Source organism: Alligator mississippiensis, chromosome 1 (genome assembly GCF_030867095.1).
Source record: "Alligator mississippiensis isolate rAllMis1 chromosome 1, rAllMis1, whole genome shotgun sequence".
NCBI lineage: Eukaryota > Metazoa > Chordata > Crocodylia > Alligatoridae > Alligator > Alligator mississippiensis.
Window position 1 is genome coordinate 197,056,675 of NC_081824.1, and position 20,241 is coordinate 197,076,915.

The 20,241-nt window shown below is 47.4% G+C and overlaps 2 protein-coding genes across 3 annotated transcripts in view; both read left to right on the top strand.

The window, feature by feature from the left end:
• The window catches only part of CAMKMT (calmodulin-lysine N-methyltransferase), a 396,999-nt gene that overhangs the window by 99,951 nt on the left and 276,807 nt on the right, over positions 1-20,241 (top strand). The window contains exon 4 of one of the 2 annotated variants that reach the window (XM_059718713.1): positions 10,155-10,280. The exons of the other annotated variant lie outside the window; for it this stretch is intronic. Within the exon in view, the coding sequence (XP_059574696.1) occupies positions 10,155-10,280 (126 nt within the window). The remainder of the gene's footprint in view (positions 1-10,154; positions 10,281-20,241) is intronic. 2 annotated transcript variants of the gene reach the window in all.
• Positions 1,716-6,903, top strand: LOC132245793 (myosin-14-like). Its single transcript, XM_059718699.1, has one exon. The coding sequence runs from the start codon at positions 3,365-3,367 to the stop codon at positions 4,604-4,606; it is 1,242 nt and encodes a 413-aa protein (XP_059574682.1). The 5' UTR covers positions 1,716-3,364; the 3' UTR covers positions 4,607-6,903.

Sequence of the window (20,241 nt, forward strand, 5' to 3'; positions counted from 1 at the left end):
TTCAATGTAGTGGCTTGCCATAACTTGAAAAAGCGTCAGCACTGAGAGGAATTGCCTGCAATGGGCAGTACCATGTATCTTGTTCAGATGGGCTGCACTTACCTATTCTTGTGGTAGGTTTCCATCAGTATATCCCAGTCCTTTTGACCTGCTATCTGAAAAGTTCCCATCAATATGCTTGCTCTGTATGAGCCATGTGCTTTATAGTCAGGCTCACTGTTGGCTGCATTTAATCAACTTCATAGCTGGTTTCCATTCCTGAGCACTTAATATTTTTGGTAGCAGTATTTATGATAGACATTGTATTTAATGAGGTTTCCTTGTATGTAACTGGAAGGCCAAGGGGCTTTTTCCCCCATGCCTACTGGAGAAAAAAACCTTATCTTGTATTTGACTAAATATAGTATATTTCTCCATTGCTCATTTTGTGTTTGCTCTTTGATTTTTTCCCCTAGAGTGTAACCTATTATGATTCAGAAATAAGTCCACTCTTTATATGTTTTAGTGAGATTTCTTTATCTCGATCAAACAATTTAATTTGGGCCGACATACTTTGTAAGAGTAGCAGATCTGTCTTAACAGTACACAATATATTTGCTAAAACAGGAACTCTTTTGTTGTTTCTGGATAATCTGATTTATAACCAACATATTTCTTACACAGTGGGCATGTCTACATGTGTGCTGTAACTTTAGTTGAAAAAGAAACACAGCGTCCGACACAAGTAGGAAAAAACAGTGAACAATATTGGATGTTACTCTCTTCCATTATATTGGAATGGCAACCTTTTTGACAAGTGTGCCACTAATTAGCCCTGCACCCTCACCGAATGCCACTCAGATTCCCCGCCTCTGCCCAATCTGCTGCGCTTTCTGCTCCCTACTCTGTGTGCCATGCCTGATCCTTTTGCTCTGTTTTCTTCTTCCTGCCATATCTGCTGCTGTGCTCCATGTCCCCTCCTTAATCTGCCATGAGTCACACACACAGACTCCTGTGCCACTTGTGACACAGATGGGCCACCCCTGAGCTTTGCAACATACAATTCACCTCTTCAGGAGGTCTGCCTCATTCTATGATGTTGGTCTGTTATACAGTGAGTGCGTCTACATGTGAACTTTAATGAGCATTAGCCTATTTTAATGTGCATTAAAGTGTCACTAAAAATGTGCTGTTTAATTAATACACATTAAAATAGGCTAATGTGCATAGTGTCACTTACAAACTGTGCTCTTTAGTTAATGAGCATTAAGACAGGCTAATGCACATTTTCTTATTACCTCACAATGGAGGGTGCCTATACATGAGCTCAGAGGCTGCTTCAACATGCTGTAATTGTTCAGACTTGATTAATCAAGTCTTCTGGAGCATGGTAATTACCATGCTTCAGCCAGCTTTCGTGTTTTGTATATCAGTATCCCTGCACTTCTAAGTGGCAGTGAGGGGCACTTTATCTAAAGCTCATTTGACAAGCTTTAGATAAAGCACCTCTGCCACCATTTTGAATGCAGGGATGCTGATACACAAGATGCTTTGGGTGCTTTAATTAAGTGGCTGTCAGAGCTGCTCTAATTAAAGCATCTTCCCCCACCCCTGGAGCATGTGTATAGATGCCTGGAGGTACTAGATTTAATGAGCATTAACTAAAGCACATTAAAGCATGTGCAGACACACCCAGTGTAGCCTAAACTAGCACAAACTTTTTCAGTGATGTTTTTAGAACCTTCCTATCATTTGCAAGTATATGCAAGCAAAATTATAGTATTAATTATAGTTTTAGGTCAAGCTGTCGCAGGGCACCTTGGTGTCCTGCTCCTGGAAAGGAGAAACTGCCAGGGAGCAAGTGAGCGCGCCCTGGCCTGACATAACGAGCCCAGCTGAGGCTTGCTCAGGTAATGAGCGCAGCTGTGGGTTGCCGGAGCAACCAAGGGGAGCCAGCTGGCCAGAAGGGGCAGGGCCTGGCCCTTATAAAGCCCAGGGCCGAAGCCAGGCTGGCAGTTCTCTGCCAGCAGCCTGGGAGGCAGGAGCTCTGGGAGTGAGGATGTGGAAAGGAGAAGGACATGCAAGTACAGCTCATGATAGCCCTGAGAGGATGGGCACTAGAGTTTAGCCAGGGGGCTTTAGGTTTGTGTTACAGCCAGGAGGCTTGAGCTTGTTTGGCTTTGTTATTACACCCGGAGGCTTGGGTGAGGCTGTAGGGGTTGGAGGAGGCCTCAACTATAGGGACCCCAGAGAGTGTGGGGTGCCCTAGCGCCAAGAGGGCGCATTATTTGCATAGCGCCAGGGAAGGTGCAGCTCGCACGCCAGTGCGTGAGCAACTGGCGGCGAGGAGCGCGGCCAGTGGGTCGCGGGTGCAACCAGTAGGTTGCAGACAGGGGACTGAGTCCCCGGATTGCGTGCGGGGTACATAGACCCCAGCCCCAGGGAGAGGGGTGATCTGATTGAGAAGCCCCGTGGGGGCACGGTGAGCCCCAAAGAGGGGGAGCGCCATAGGATATGATTGAGAAGCCCCGTGGGGGCGCGGCGAGCCCCAAAGAGGGGGAGTGCCATACTGAGGAGCCCTAGAGAGAGAGGCAATTACTGAGGAGCCCGAGATGGGCATAGCGAGCCCGGCCGCAGGCTAGTCCGGTAACACCCCTCAGACCGAGGCAGGGCGCTGCGGTTGCCCCGAGAAGACAGGGAGTAGCAGTGCGGTGAGCCGGGGTCAGAGAGGGTACCTGTGCAGTTGGCCGGAAGGGCCGGGGCCCACTAGGGAGTCCCTGAGCGGGACCCCACCATCAGGAGAGTCCCAGTGAGAGGCTGGGTGCGAGAGAGAGAGAGCCCAGAGTGGGCTACACTTTAGAGGAGGCCCGGGAAGCGGGCGTACAGACCTAACAACGTCCATTACATCTGCGAGGCTTGGGGCGTGGTATTAGGGGCTGGTAGGAGCCACGCACAGCCCATAAGGCTGGGGTGCTTGAGTAGCACCCATCGTACGGGGCTGCCCACGAGGGGTCCAGGAGCTTACATGCCCGAGGAAACACAAGGCAGCCTCCCTATTACATATTCCAGCAAGACGTGGCGGGCGAGAATGGAGGGTGCCCTCGGGCCGAAGTAGCACGGTGAGAGGGCCTCAAGGAGATCACGGCCCTCCGCGAGGACCCCGCCGTGACATCTGGTGCATTGGCCGGGAAACAGCCGTGCACGGGGGAAGAACCCGTGTCCCTGACAAGGGAAACGAACCTTAGGGCTAGGTCTGGATACACGGAAAGACAGGGCAGTGAGATTGAGGGGCTCGGGAAGGCGAGCCCAGATCAAAGGAGACACTGCCAGTTTAGAAACCGAGAGATTGAGGACGTTGGGTCGGGTTTAAGCGGAGAACAGAGTCATGGCAGGTATAGAGGACATGGAGAGCCTGAAACAAGAGAATTTCACCTGGCTATTAAAAGTGAGTGAGCTAGAAGAAGATATTGCGTGGCTAGAGTGGGAGCTGGAGGTAGCCCAATCCCAGAAGGAGCAGGCGAAGGCAAAGGCCGCTGGATTGGAACAGTGGGTACAAGCAGGGAGAAAGGAAGGAGGTCCTAAAGGAATTAGGCGCCTGATTGCAGTAGAGGCAGAAAGGACTCGAGCACTAGAGCGGCTCATGGCAGAAGAAGCCAAGAGGAGCAGACGGAGAGAAGAGAATCTGGAAGACATGCAGAGGGAAATGTCAGCATGGAGGGCAAGATACGATGCGCTCCAGGAACGAAACCTATTTCTGGAAAAGGAGTTAGAGACTGGGGAGAGAGAGAACGAGGACTTACAGTCCCAATTGCGAAGCGTGGAGGGGGAAAAAGGACACCTGGAAGAACAGGTACGGTCCCTTGAAACCCACCTAGAAGCCAGCTCAGCTAGAGAGGCAACAATTAACGCAGAAAGAAAGCAGTTGCAGCTGCAAAGGCTGACCCTAAGGCGGCAGATTCGGGCCTTAGAGGCCGCAAATAAAACATTACGAGCAGGAGGTAGTCAGATGGCTACAAAAGGCCAAGACTCTAGGGAGTTGGAGGGTCCAGAGGTGACAAGTACAGCAACCCAAACAGGGACAGTGCAGGAGGACCTGGAAGGCTGGCAAGAGCGTTGCTTACAAGCAGAATACCAGGTCGAAGAACTGCGAGAAAAGCTAATAGGTAGCTATGCCCAGGCAGAAGAAGCGGGGAAAGCGATAACAAAGGAAATAGAGAAAGTAAGAGAATATATGGCCAACCATGAGGCTTTAGAAGAACAGAAGCAGTCCCTGGAGACAGAGGTAAAAGCCAGAACACAGGAGTGTGCACAGTTGCAGGCCCGGTGGCAAAGGGCGGAGGAGGAAAGGGACCAATGTAGAAAAGAGATACAATCCCTGAAGGACTTGCTAAGAGAAAGTACGGCTGGTGAGACAGCCGCACTGCAGGAGAGTGGCCAGCGACTAATACAGGCTGCCCAGGCACAGAGGGAACAGCTAAGTGTGATAGCTAAGCAATTGGAGGAGCATGTGTCCTGGGTTAATGCTGTGTGCCAGGGACAGTGGCAAGAACTGGGAACCTTGAGAGGGACCCTGATAGAGGCCGGAGAATGGATGGAGAGAGCCCATGCCATATGTGAACCCAGGTGAACCCAGAAATCCAGGAGAATATGGAGATGGGAAGCCCCAAGGAGGAGAAGGGAGTAGAGGGGCAAGAGAAGGAGACAATGACAACAGAACCTCCCGAAATAGAAGAGAGTGTTCCGACGATTGTCATACGTCTCGAGCGAGAATGGAAGCGCTGGACCAAGCAGTATGCCATAGAGCTGAATAGCTTGAGAGAAAGAGTGGAAGAACTCTCCAGAAGGAGTGCTGTGGAGGTAACCCCCACGCCAAGTCCCGTACACCCGAAAGGGGTAAAGGGAGAGAAGGTAGTAGCGGTGCAAGACAGTGAGGAGGTCTGAGGCAGTGACATAAACGGTGAGCCAGGCTGCCCTCACCGCACTAAAAAGGGAGAACAGTTAGGGCAGGAAGAAAGACCTAGACTGAAAGCCAAAGCCCCAAGGAACTTAAGGGGGGAGGAGAGAGAGGTGACAAACTCCACCTTAAGGACAAGACGTCTGGGCTTGCGCAACAGCGGAGAGCAGACCGAGTGCAGGCCACAGGCCCTGCTAAGGAGGCTAGTAGGCCTTTAACAACAAGGGTAACTTGATCAGAGGGAGAGCAAAAGGGAAGAAAGAGGCCCTATGTATATGTTAACTATCTCCCAGGACGAATTAAATGGAGAACCCTGAGGAGAATAGTGGAGGCTAGAGTTGGAGGAGTAGCCTTCGTAAAGATGTATACAGGACCGGATGGGAGATCCGCTGGTCAAGGAAAGATAGAGTTCTGGGAAGAGAAAAGTGTCCAGCGAGCACTTAAATTGCAGTGGGAGCTTTGGGGAAAGCTCAAAGACTGGCAGGAGACCAAGAGGACCTCAGAAAGGAGAGGTGCTATAGGGAACACAGAGGAGGAGCCTTAAGGCCGAGATGGAGAAGAGGAGACCAGATGGCCCAAACAAGGGAAAACTGCCCCGCCAGGAAGAGTGTGGAGGCGGCAAAGGCGGAGAGGACAGCGGCCTAGTTTGCATCCTACCAGGGAGAAGCTAGTGTGGGGGGACTACCTTTGGCAGGGTAAATCCTGGGAAATCCCACGCAGTGCACCCTGGGGAAAAGGTGAGCAGGGGGCGCCTTAAAACCTCTGCCACTTATGCAGAAAGCACCGGGTGCTAGAAGAAAGGCCAGGAAGAGCCGCCGAGTCCAATGGAAGTTAAAGTGAATGAAGATCTTCCTCGGTGAGTTCAATCTTGGGGGGGGGAGGTGTGTCGCAGGGCACCTCGGTGCCCTGCTCCTGGAAAGGAGAAACTGCCAGGGAGCGAGTGAGCGCGCCCTGGCCTGACATAACGAGCCCAGCTGAGGCTTGCTCAGGTAATGAGCGCAGCTGTGGGTTGCCGGAGCAACCAAGGGGAGCCAGCTGGCCAGAAGGGGGCAGGGCCTGGCCCTTATAAAGCCCAGGGCCGAAGCCAGGCTGGCAGTTCTCTGCCAGCAGCCTGGGAGGCAGGAGCTCTGGGAGCGAGGATGTGGAAAGGAGCAGGATGTGCAAGTACAGCTCATGATAGCCCTGAGAGGATGGGCACTAGAGTTTAGCCAGGGGGCTTTAGGTTTGTGTTACAGCCAGGAGGCTTGAGCTTGTTTGGCTTTGTTATTACACCCGGAGGCTTGGGTGAGGCTGTAGGGGTTGGAGGAGGCCTCAACTATAGGGACCCCAGAGAGTGTGGGGTGCCCTAGCGCCAAGAGGGCGCATTATTTGCATAGCGCCAGGGAAGGCGCAGCTCGCACGCCAGTGCGTGAGCAACTGGCGGTGAGGAGCGCGGCCAGTGGGTTGCGGGCGCAACCGGTAGGTTGCAGACGGGGGACTGAGTCCCCGGATTGCGTGCGGGGTACATAGACCCCAGCCCCAGGGAGAGGGGCGATCTGATTGAGAAGCCTCGTGGGGGCACAGCGAGCCCTGAAGAGGGGGAGCGCCATAGGATATGATTGAGAAGCCCCATGGGAGCACGGCGAGCCCCAAAGAGGGGGAGCGCCATTGTATATGATTGAGAAGCCCCATGGGGGCGCGGCGAGCCCCAAAGAAGGGGAGCACCATTGTATATGATTGAGAAGCCCCGTGGGGGCGCGGCGAGCCGAGCCCCAAAGAGGGGGAGCACCATAGGATATGATTGAGAAGCCCGGTGGGGACGCGGCGAGCCCCAAAGAGGGGGAGCGCCATACTGAGGAGCCCTAGAGAGAGGGGCAATTACTGAGGAGCCCGAGACGGGCATAGCGAGCCCGGCCGCAGGCTAGTGCGGTAACACCCCTCAGACCAAGGCAGGGCGCTGCGGTTGCCCCGAGAAGACAGGGAGTAGCAGTGCAGTGAGCCGGGGTCAGAGAGGGTACCCGTGCGGTTGGCCGGAAGGGCCGGGGCCCGCTAGGGAGTCCCTGAGCGGGACCACACCATCAGGAGAGTCCCAGTGAGAGGCTGGGTGCAAGAGAGAGAGAGCCCAGAGTGGGCTACACTTTAGAGGAGGCCCGGGAAGCGGGCGTACAGACCTAACAACGTCCATTACATCTGCGAGGCTTGGGTCATGGTATTAGGGGCTGGTAGGAGCCACGCACAGCCCATAAGGCTGGGGTGCTTGAGTAGCGCCCATCGTACGGGGCTGCCCACGAGGGGTCCAGGAGCTTACGTGCCTGAGGAAACACAAGGCAGCCTCCCTATTACATATTCCAGCAAGACGTGGCGGGCGAGAATGGAGGGTGCCCTCGGGCCGAAGTAGCACGGTGAGAGGGCCTCAAGGAGATCACGGCCCTCCGCGAGGACTCCACCGTGACACAAGCTAATTAGAAAATTTTGGATGTAATTTTAGTGTTATTACCACCTTTGTATTATGCCACCAATGTTTTTCTTAGTACACATTTTATGAATTTTAACATCATTAAATTCTTTTGAACAATTAAACAGCATTGATGAATGTATATGAATACTGCTAATGAACACATATTTATTATTTTGGATTTCACTGCAATTTACTAACAGATTTTCAAGACACTAGACAATTTTGCCATCTTAATTTTATAAAACCACTCTTATTTTTGTCCCCCTCAACCATTTAATATGTAAATTAGGTATTCTCAGGCTTAATGTTCCTTCTTTTTATAAAACAAATACATCATTAATCTGATTAAGTTCTTGGATGGGAGTGCTGTCCTCAGATCATTGTGGATCATTTATTGTTGGGCATACATCCAAAAATATAGATTCAAGCATGGCACTTGCAGCCTAGGTTTATTAGAACTGTTGAAACCCCTAAATGGCATTTTTCAGAAGAATAGTAAAGCACTGCTTGCTTGAAATAGCAAACACCGTGTAAAACTTAACAACATTTCTTATCCTTACCTGCAGCTCAGTGATAATGATTCAATAGAAATTATGTTGTCCCTTGATGTTTATGAACTGCATTTTAAGTACCATCTATTATAAATTCTAACTTTACTGAAGTGGCTAGGTCACCATGAGACGCTTTTCTGCCAGCAGTTGTAACAGAGGTTATATATTAATAGAGATTGTGGGCCTTTGTTTCTGAGTTCTGAAACTGGTTATGGATTGTGGCTGAGTTTTCAGGTTGGTTTTAGGTCACAATGAAAATGACTATAAGAAGGAGAGGTAATGAGAATAGAATATTTTTATTGTTGTTCTTGTGATGCATATATATACATCAGTAAAACACGACTGCTCATTATTTGCTGGCCACTCTGCTGGTACTGTAATGCACAATGAGACCAGCCCAGGACTTCACATTCATAAGCATAGCTAAGTGTTGGGCCCTTCCTTCACCCCTAACACAAAGAATCTACCAATTAGATTAAAAGAGAGACTCCTCTAGGTGTACAGTTGTACTCTTACTACGCCATCCGTAACAGCTGTGCACCCTGCAGTCTTCAGCTGATGTTCTCCATAATATTGGTGCAACCTATATCACTATCTTAGAGTTCAGTGAATTTTCATTAAGGTAGCTAATTAGAAATTAGACACGCTTTCACTTTGTGCCAGAAAGCTAAGCTGACATCTTTCCCAATGATACAGTTGGTTCAATAAAATATATTACCAAAGAAACATTGATTCTCACATTCCTAGGAGCATCATGGATATAATACCAGTCATACCCAACTTAAATTGACCACATTTTTCCCCAAAAGAGACTATACTATAAATCTAATATTTTTATTACTTGAATAGAGATTTTAGAATTTGAAATGTTAAATTCCAACTTTTAGTCGTATATAATTTCAAAATTCACCATCTATGAAATCACTTTTTGTTATTAAAATTTGTATCAATATTTTACCAAGTTAATCTTTTAAGAACAGGTTCTAGGGACATCTGATATTTTAATTTGTTGTGGTATGGTCTATGCTGATAATAGGTCCAAAAAGTAGGACTAGAGCTTAATTATAATATTTTAAGCACTATTATGATATTAAATATTTTTCAGTGATGTAGGTATAATACTGAAGACAATTCAATGTCAAAATGTCAGCCTAGATTAGAAGGGTGTTTGGGCTCAGGGTGCTTTGGCTCAGGATTTTTTTTAACTAATTCATGTCCTTAAATGCTTTGATTTTAAAAGTATCAATACAGGTAGTATTTCTGTTTGTTGGTCAATGAAGAATTGGTAGCTCATTGTAGCAAAAAATATTCTTATTGATTAATTAAATCTGTGAAATAATAAAGTTAATTGAATTTGATATAAGTAAAATTAAAGGAATAAAAGTGAAAATGATTTGAAATTAAAAAAATACTCTATCGAGGTGCATAGTAATTCCATTAACGTTTATTTATCTATTTAATGTTAAATATGTACATAAATGTTAGCTAGATTTGGATCTATGAAAGATTCCCAGCTCTTCCTGTTGGGTGTGTGCAATCACAGCTCTTATTAAAATCAATTACTACCTAGCTAACATGCCGTGTGACACTTGTATAATAATTTCATATGTTGAGCTGCCCTAGACGTCAGCAGGCAGAAAGTTAGAAGAAATATGGCTATAATGCAGCAATCCTGATTATTTCCTGGTTAATTCATGTCCTCGTTTTATTTCACTCTATTACATACATGTAGCCATGATTGGATCTTAAATTTAATTCTGATTAATAGCTTGTTAAGGAAACTGAAAAACTGAATCTAGATAATGAGATTCTTAGTTGTATTTGGAACAAACAGATGTCTTTTTATGGTTTTGGGGGTTGGGCAGGTGAAAAGAATCTATGTAATAAAAATGGATAGATACTTAACAGATATTCAGAAACATGTATGCATGTGAACAGAACCTGAAAAATTGTGTTGCTTCTTAAAATACTTATGATTCATTGTATATAAACGTTTTATGAGGTTGTTTTGTCATTCACAAGTTCATTTGCAGAAAGCAATCCTTGCAAATATCCTATGGATATGTGTTTGTGCAAAGATTTCTGTGGCACAATCATTTTGAAATATCTTTGGCTTGCTTCCTTCTATTTCATAGAGGTTTGTTATCAGCCACATAATCCGGAGACCTTCGTCCTGAGACAAGCCTTCACTTAGTATGGAAGTCTCAAAACAAGTCTTCCTTCCTTCCCACAGATGGAAAGGAGCAGCATCAGGATTTCCTATCCATCTGTAGAAACAGCAGCAGGACTCCCTTTCTTTTGGGGATAAGGAAGGCCAGAAGCAGGGGTACCTCTCCTTTGGGGAGTAAAAAGGACAACGGTAAGGTTCCTCATTTTGCTGCAAGAGAGGCAAAGGTGGTAACAGGGGAGTCACTTCAGTGCTTTTTCTGCTGGGATGTTGCCTTGCATTAGTAGCTGGGATGGACATGGAGCCCCAGTGTCTTTTGTTGGGTGGTTGTTTGTGCCTTTTGTTGGGTTGGACTCCAGAATGGTGGATATTTGAGTTAATGCTTGGAGTAGCATATGCTTCTTACAGTTGCTGTTACAACTACCTGTAGATTCAGCCTCGAATTGCTACACTAATGATGTTCAAGCTATGCTTTCAAGCTTTACTTACCACAAGGCTATAAAGCCTTTCTCTTTCCTTTCTTTCTGTCTGTTTTGTAATCTCCTGACTTCTGACTTTTTTTAGTGCTGATACCTGAGTCTGAGCTATTCAGTGAGGGAGTAGGAACAGTATTAGGTGTATTAAGAAACCTGATATAATCCATTAATTCTGAATTTTGTAATTGCTTGTCTCACAAAATTTTTTTGTGGAGTAAGTTACAGGAGTAATTTAAAGCATACTAATGATTGTGTACTAACTTTTATTGCATCCTAAATGTGCCTTTGTATAGTTTAGTTTTAGGTATGTTAAATTATAAAAAGGTGTTCTCAATGTAGAATCTACACAGGGCACAGAAAAATACTGTAAGACATGTCTGATTTTCTTTTAAAGATCATCTGTTCAAAGATTATTATAGTTATTATCCAAAAAATAGGTTATATTAATTGAATAGATCAAGGCTGCTCAACTGCTGGCCTGCAGTTGAAATCTGGTCCACAGAGCCATGGCATCCAGCCCACGGGGCTCAGAATGGTTCAGGAAATTTGGTGGTAGGGAAGCCGTGGTAATGAACACTGCCACCTTTTGCCTGTTGCCAAATTTCCAACCCCTTCTGGCTGGATCGGGCCCAGGCCAGGCTGTTGCCACCTGGCTGGAGCAGGATCAGGCTGGGCCATTGCCATGAATCCACGCCTCAGATGGACTCTGGGGAAGAAGGTTGGGTGCCACTGGAATAGATTATTTGCCATGAATAACTGTCCTAACTTTGTCCATAATTCTCATGACGTCATCCTTACTTTATGTTGATATGCAATATCTCTTTATAATGGATGTGAGCTGCCCAGTAATTTATGAATATTGGCTATTAACTTGGTTACTGGAATATTTCTTCTAAGAATATGCAAGTGTAATTTCTTACTGAAATCAAAAGGAAAAAAAAGAGGTAAAATGTTTGGGTAAGATGTGCTACTCTTGGTAAAAATCCAGGATTGTTAGAAGATTATACCCAGTTACTTGTTGTGGCAGTTCTACTCTTGGGTTCTGGCCAGTTGCACTGAGTTTGGCATACATGGCCATTAGGGCTGTGCGAAGCTTCGGTCCCTGATTCGGTTCAGTGGAGCTTCGGCCCCATTTGGTGGCCAAACCTCCAAATCCAGATCGATTCAGAGGACCCTTTAATCTCTCCGAATTGGAATGCTCCGAATTGATTTGGAACGATTCGGACATAGACACAGCTTTAAATGTCTTTTCTACATACCTCTAGGTACCAGGCGGCTTGTGAACACTGTGATGCTGGGGCACATGGAGTGTCCCACAGAAGTGCGGGGGGCTCCCCAGCGTGCTTGGCAGCAGGTCCGGAAGTGGATCAGAAGCATGTCTGGTCCACTTCTGAGTCTGCCGGGGAACACACAGGCCCGCCCCCCTCTGGCCCGACAACTGGTGCCTTCTGGGTCTGGGGGGGCAGGGTCCCCCTGCGGCTGATCACTGAGCCAGGAGGGCACAGGGAGGGCCCCCTGTGCTCTCCCTGGTGGACCCGGAAGTGGATTGGAAGTACTTCTGGTCCACTTCTGGGTTTGCCATTGAGCACATGGGGGGGAGGGCATGCTCCTGTGGGATGTTCCATGTGCCCCACCATCGTAGTGTTCATGAGCTGTGCCTTGAGGTATGCAGAAAAAACATTTAAAGCTGTGTCTGTGGCCGAATCACTGATTCTCTGAATCAGCATTGAATCTTCAGTTTCGGATTCAGCTGAATCAAATCGGGGACAGTGATTCGAATCAACAAATCAAATCACTGCCCCGATTCGGGCCAAATCTGAATCGAATAGGGTCTGCTTTGCACACCCCTAATGGCCATGACTGAAAACTAAAGGATCAAGAACATATCTGGTTGTATAAAGGAAAACTTCCATTTTCCAGTGTCTGAAGAAATTAGGTCTGCCTGCGTTATCATCAAGGAGTGGTAAGCCTAGTGGTAAAATAGATTAAATTAATGTAGTGCATAGGATTTTAGTCATGGATCAAGTGCCACATTATGCTAAGTGCAGTACCAACAGAGAACAAAGATAGTCTCTACTTTAGCCACTACACAGCCTAGACCCCTTGTTGCTTTTTAAATCTTTTTTTCTCAATGTTTTGTTTCTCTTGATACAATTTAACAGTACTTTGGCCTAAGAAGGTTGACTGTTGGATTGCTCTTTCCAGCTTTGGTCACTGATTCTTGAAGGGAAGAACCACTGGAATATAGAACCCAGCCAGTCCCAGTCGGGTAAATGGATATATAGGGCATTAGAGGACAGTTACAGTTTAGGGACTGGCTGAAGAGAGGGAGAATCTGATAATTCTTCACAGGAGAGATTAAGGCAGAAGGCCTGAGAGGATGGAACAGCAGATACTATATATTCTCTCGTATTACCTACCCCCAAAGTAAATCTGCATCTTGTTTTTGAAAGGCAGAAGGAAGAAAAAAGTTCTTTCTTTGAGAGCCTCTGTTGGCTGGAGGAAGTTGGAGGTGGAGTAGTGGGAGGAGAGGAGAAAAAATGTCCACAGCCAGCAACTAGGGAGCCCTGCCTGTAGCAAGTGCAGTTTTACTTCGCTTTCTCCTGGCAGAAGTTTAAGTCACAGGAACTGCCATTACCATATTTCTTTGATTACAATGCCCAACACAATTTCCCACAGCTGAATTTTGGGGAAAAGGTATGTGTTATATGCAAGAAATTACAGTAGTTTTGCAGTTGTTATAACTATATCTGAACATTTCCTTTACAACCTGATACCCATTTTCTTTCTTAAATGGCTCAATGGTTGTTGCATTTTGCATTTATTTTGGAGTTTGGGGGTTTTTTTTTTTTGCATTTCTTTTGTTTTTAGCAACTATTTTCAGTACTATCCAACAGATAAGTTTCCTGTTGCATACTGTGAATCATTTAATTACAATTTCAACCAGAACAGATTTGTAGTCCTATTCTCTGCGCGTGATTGTATTGCATACCATGTACCCTTTGTTACAGTGGAAAGAATAAGAAAATGTAAATGGCATTGTAATAAAACATGGAGATGGCCTCAGTTTAATGCACTACAATCCACTTAAACTGTAGTGACAGCTTTCAAGTAGCTAGTCTTTCTTTTCAATATCCGTGCTAAATATGTACATGTGGGGCCAAAGGTGGAGGTTCATCTATAGACAATCTCCAAGTTAACTCAAGAAACTAATGAATGTGTACTTACACCAGGGGAGGGCAATTATTTCAGGCGGAGGGCTACTTACCCAGTTTTGGCAGGTTGTTGAGGGTGGCATGGGTAGCCCTGCCCCTTGACAGGTGCCCTGCCCCCTGTTCACCATCTTGGGACCAGTGTCCCAATGTTTTTGGTCCCAAGACATTGGTCCCATGTCCAGGGCCAGCACCAGTGGGGCCCAAAGCAGGGCACAGGCTGGCAGGGGTCTGTGGAGCCAGGCTGGGCTGCACCAGCAGGGAGGGGAGGGAGCTGGCCCAGCTCCATTGAGCTCCTGCCGGCTGGGACCCTGTGCTCCTGCCACCCTGCTCTGGGCCCCACCAGCAGTGGCCTCGGGACACTGGTGAAGGTCCCATGCTCCTGCTGGCTCCCCACCCACTCGCTCCCAGTGCCCCCCAGCCCCGCAGTACAGGTGGGGGGCAGTGCACAGTCCTGACCCCCTGCTCACCAGCAGGGAACAAGCTGGTGCTGAGCACGGGGAAAAGTGGCCCCTCGCCTGCCCCATGGCCGGCATTCCCTGCTGAAGTCATTTGCAGTCCACGTGGGGCTATCCTAAGCAGGCACAGGCAGCCCCATGTGGGCTGCAAGCAGCTACAGCATGGGGCACCGGCCACGGGGTGAGTGAGGGGCTGCTTTTCCCCACGCTCAGCACCAGCTTGTAACCCACCCCTGCTGCCAGCCTGGGCCCCGCGCTGGCTCTGGGCTCGCCCGTCAGGACTGTGCGCAGCGGCAGCAATTGCGCCCCCCCCCCCCGCGCTCACCACACTGGGTAGTGTTGGCTGCTCCTGCCCGTCCAGAGCTCATGAGCTGGGCAGCCCAGAGGCGGCAGTGGCAAACACTGTCCGGGTCGACAAGCGGGGGGACCGCAGCTGCTGTTGCCATGTGTTGCCCCAACGGATGAGCTGGGAGCCATTTGGGGCCCAGGCTGGTTGTGGGGCTGGGTTACAAGTGGTCCTGAGCACAGGGTGGGGGAAAGTGGCCACTCTCCCACCCCGTGCCTGGCGTCCCACACTGCAGCTGCTCGCAACCTGCCTGGGGCTGCCTGTGCCTGCTCCAGACAGCCCTGCGCAGGCTGCGAGCAGCTGCAGCAGGGAGTGCCGGCCACAAGGCGGGGAAGGGCTGCTTTCCTCTGTGCCAGGAAGGAGCAGGGAAGGAGCCTGGGAAAAAGCTGAGCACAGAGGGGTGGGAAAAGCAACGCTTCCCTCGCCCTGAGGCCAGCGCTTCCTGCTGCAGCCGCTCACAGCCCACACGGGGCTGTCCAGAGCAGGCACAAGCAGCCCCATGTGGGCTGCGAGCAGCTGCAGCATGGGGCGCCAGCCATGGGGTGGGGGAGGGGCCACTTTTTCCCCCCCAACCCGCGCTCAGCTTTTCCCTGAGCTCCTTCCCTGCCCGGGTCCTCCCCCAACCTTCCCCCTTACCTGCTGTTCCGGCATGGGGCAACTGCACGATCCCAGGCCAGAAGCCCCGGCTGGGGCTTCCAGCTGGGGGCACGGGGCCGGGCGGGCCCTGCTGTTGTGGGAGCCTGCTGGGCTTCCCCTGGGTCCTACTGCCCTTGGTTCCTGTCATTTTTTGACAGAAGCCAAGGGCAGAGAAATATTAGTTTTCTAAATTTTTTAGGGGCCTCACGGGCCAGATTCAGCCCACTGGCCATACTTTGCCCACCCCTGACATACACACATAGAGTTGTGTGCAAGTATAAAAAATAACATTTTACAGCTCTCATGAGATTTGCGTTAGCATCTGCTGAATTTTAGCAAGTGATCTTGAGCACGTTACTTTTAAACTCTCTCTTTAAAAAGTTTCCATTGGTATATGTTTTCTCAATATTTGGGTGCTCAAATTTTAGACAGGTAGGAACTGATTTGAAAAGGTACTGAGAACTCATAACTCTTCCAGTCACCAATATCTGGCAGTTTTGGTCAGGTTTTCCAAATTAGCCGTTGTACTAGGCACATTTGCCTTACTCCCCATGGGTGTTTCTCATCTCATTCCTTTTCCTCCCCCATTATGAGTGCCTCTTTCTGGCTTTTCTCTTTTTCAGAGCTGCTTCCATTTCATAGATTTCTTTCTACATCTCCAGACTGACTCCTGGGCCCTAAGCAAATTCTTTTCCGCAGTATTACTAACCTATAGAGGCCCCAGGTAAAAGCTGTAGGTGCTAAATCCCTTTGGAAATAGGATCATGGAAAGTTAGGGTTGGAAGGGACCTCAGGAGGTCATCTAGTCCAACCCCCTGCTCAAAGAAGGACCATCCCCAACTAGATCATCCCAGCCAAAGCTTTGTCTAGCTGGGTCTTAAAAACCTCCAAGGATGGAGAGCCCACAACCTTTCTGGGTAACCTGTTTCAATGCTTTGCTACCCTCCTAGTGAGAAAATTCTTCCTAACATCTAACCTAAACTTCCCTTGCTGCAACTTAAGACCGTTGCTTTTTGTTTTGTGGCCTGGCACCACTGAGAACAGTTTAGCTCCATCCTCATTTGAAATTCCCTTCAGGTAGTTGAAGGATTCTATTAAATCCCCTTCTCTGTCTTCTCTTCTCCAGACTAAATAAGCCCTGTTCCCTCAGCCTCTCGTCAGAAATCATGTGCCCAGCCCCCAAACCATTTTTGTTGCCCTCTACCACACTTTCTGCAATTTGTCCACATCCCCTCTATAGTGGGGGGCTCAAAACTGAACACAGTACTCCAGATGCAGCCTCTCCTTTGCTGAATACAGGGGAATAATTACTTCCCTTGACGTTATGGCAACACACCTAAAAATGCAGCCCAGTATGTTGTTAGCCTTCTTTGCAGCAAGGGCCATTTTAGTGCCCATAGCTGTTCCCATCATCTGGAGGAAGTGTTGATTATTAAAAGTGAAATTGTTGTGTGTGAGGATGAAGTTGTGTGGTAATATCTTTGGGTCTGTATTCTGAGTTGTGAACCTTGCCAACCTCATCACCAGAAGCAAACTTCCTCTAGCCCAGAACACATCAAAAGGATCCAGACTGTGCCATGACAAGAAATGCAAAGCCTGCCCCCACATCTCCACCACCTCCACTATTACTACACCCCACAACAGAGCCATCAGCATCCCTGTATCTTACAGCTGCACCTCCAGAAATGTAATATACCTCATCCAATGCACCAAATGCCCTGATGGAAAGTATGTAGGAGACACCAAACAACAACTGCGCACCAGAATGAACGCACACCGGAAATCTATCAAAGACAGGAATACCCAATTACCTGTGGGGGCACGTTTCTCACAGGAGGGCCACTCTCTCTCCAATCTCTCAGTCCTGATCCTCAAGGGAAACTTACACAACACTTCCCAGAGACAAGCCTATGAGCTCCATTTCATCAGCCTCCTGGATACTAGAGATTATGGACTAAACATAGACATTGGATTTTTGATACATTATAATCTGCCTGGCAACTGACTCCCCAGCCCAGCCCCTGGCTTCTTTACTTTTCATTCCATCCAGGAAGAGCACACACCAACTGCAGAAACTTCCTTAGCCTGACGAAGGGTTTTTGAACCCGAAAGCTTGCTTAATAACTATTCTCCAACTATTTGGGTTGGTCTAATAAAAGATATCAGATTCACCCAAGGAACCTTGTCTGATTTTGTCCTTAGACCAACACGGCTACAACCTAAACCCCTGTTAATATAACAGCAAATACAGGCAACCCTCGCCATTTGCAGAGGATACGTTTTCATGTCCCCTGTGAATGGCGAAAGCCGTGAATAAGGTACTGTGTTCATAAACGCAGTCTGCGTTCATAAATGCAGTGCCCCTGGTGGCTGGGGCGGGACACGGCTCTGGCGGTGGGAACCCAGCGGCAGCAAGCACGGCTGTCCAGTAAGTGTTTAAAGTATATTTAAAATGTGAGTTCGGCATTTGTGAATATTTGAAACTGCAAATGCCAAACCCGCTAATAATGACGGTTTCCTGAATATATATGTGTAAGTGCTGTCTACTTCGGTTTAAGTAAATCAGCAGTGTTGCAGAAGAGCAATTTATCTTTTTCTTGGTGTGAAGTTCTTAGTTTTGGAACTTAATTATAGGTTTACATTTGAAGTAGTCAGTATTGTTTTTATAATGGTTCTATAAATTTATTGATTTCTGGCCTAACAGGTTTAGTCACCACAGCTGGAAGACATCACCCTTACAATGAGGTCAGATAAGAATAAAAGGTTGAACATGCAGGCCTGGCTGACAATGGGAGTGAACAATGGAACTTGTTAGTACTTATTACATTTTAGCCCTTTGAGTCTATATTTACTTTCCATTTAATATTCTCCTGGATTTGTAGAATGGACTTGTAAGGATGCTATTCATAATATCCACACTGTAACCCAACTTCACAGATGGGACAATAACAGTAAATTTATAACCATATTTATTTTATGATATAAAACTCACTAGTTCCAGCAAACATAGAACAGTATGTACATAAAATAATAGCACTGTCATAAAGTAAAATTACTATCTGCAATAAGCAAGCAGATACCATGTGAACCATTGTATTCAATTCTGATTTTCTGATGGAAACAAATTTTGCTCATTGGGTCTCCGGTGGTTGAAAAATGATACCCTGTTTAGTGTAATCCTAGGGTAAAAAATAAAACTCCTTAATTCTGGTATTATAATTTTAATTAAAGCATCTCTTAGTTATGTTGCTATGGACCTACTTTTAGTTTTTGTATTTTAAACCAGCCAGTGTCTATGCAATTCCCTTTTTAGAGAAATCAGTGCCACAGCAGTGACAGGAGGAGCCACTGGAGGTTAGGGGAGCCAGCCAGTTCCCTAGGCCACTGCAAGAGCAGTAGCCCTGCCCAGAAGCTGTGTGCGCTGGCTGGGGCTGGGGCCAGAGCCCTCCCATGGGTGAGGGTGGGAGTGTAGTGTGCTGCCCCAGTGGTAGTGGGCAGGGCTTGGCCCTGTGCAGGGCACAGCAGTGGCAGCCATGGGCTGGGCCAGGTACAGTTAATTGGTGGGTGCCCACCTGCAGGTTGGATGAAATCACCTGTTGGGCTGGATCCAGCCCATGTGCCATATTTTGCCTGCTCCAGGGCTGCCTTCTTTGAGAGCTCATGGAAGTCAGGTGAAGTCCTGGATAGACCTGAAAAGGGCAAATCTACTGTCCATCATTAAGGAAGGGGAGGAGGAGGATCCAGGGATTTACAGACTAGTCAGCTTGATCTAAATACCTGGAAAGAGTTTCTCAGTACATGGAGCAGGTTCTCAAGGAATCTATTATTAAGCACTCAGAGAAGGACAAGTGATCAGGAACAGCCACTGGGGATTCATTTTTGCCCATCCTGATTGCCTTCTATGATAAGGTGGCAGGCTCTGTGGATGTAGGAAGAGCAGTACATGATGATATACCTTAACATGGCTTTTGACATGGTCTCTTATGACATTGTCATTAGAAGCTAAGGAAATGTACACTAGACAAAATTCCTGTAAGGTAGATGCATAACTTGTTGGATCATTATATTCAATGAGTAGTCATCAATGGCTTAGTGTCTAGTTGGGGTCTGTCCTCGATCCCCTATTTTTTAATATCTTTAATAATGATTTAGACGATGGGATTGAATATTTGCCTAGAAAATTTGTGGCTGACAAAGTTGGGTGGAGTTTCAGGCACTGTGGAGTGTAGGGCTAGGATCCAAAATGACCTGAATAGACTGGATAAATGGTCCCCAATCAATGAGATGAGATTCAGCAAGGGCAAGTGCAAAGTCCTGCACTTGGAATGGAATAATTCCATGCCCAAATACTGCCTGGGGAATAACTGGCTAGGCTGCAGCACTGCAGAGGAGGACCTGGGGGTTACGGTAGACCATAAGCTGCATATGAGCTCATGGTGTGCACTTGTTGCAAAAAAACCCCAAACAAACAAAAAAAAATAACATCGTACTGGGTTGTATTCAAATCAAGGGGAGTGATTCCTCAAACCTAGCGGTGAGGCCTCACCTGGATTACAGTGTCCAGTTTTGGGTCTCACGCTTCAAGAAGGATGTGGATGGTTTTGGAAAGAGTCCAGCACAGAGCAGCAAAAATGATTAGGGGCCTGGGAAGCAAGACTTATGAAGAAAGGCTAAAAGAACCAGGGTTATTTAGTCTGGACAATAGAGGACTGAGGTGGTATTTTATAAGAGTCTTTGAATAGCTGAAGGACAATTATAGATAGAATGGAAATGGGCTTTTCTCTGTGACTGTAGGAGACAGGACTAAGAACAATGGTCTTAAGATGTAGCTGGGGAAATTTAGATTGGAGATTAGAAGGAATTTCTGATTATGAAGGTGGTCAGAATTTCAACAGGCTACCTAGAGCGACTGTGGAATCTCCATCCTTGGACATTTTCAAGATCACATTAGACAGACACTTGTTTGGGATGGTTTAATTAGGGATGCCCTGCCTTGAGGGGGCTGGACTAGATGACTTGTGCCCC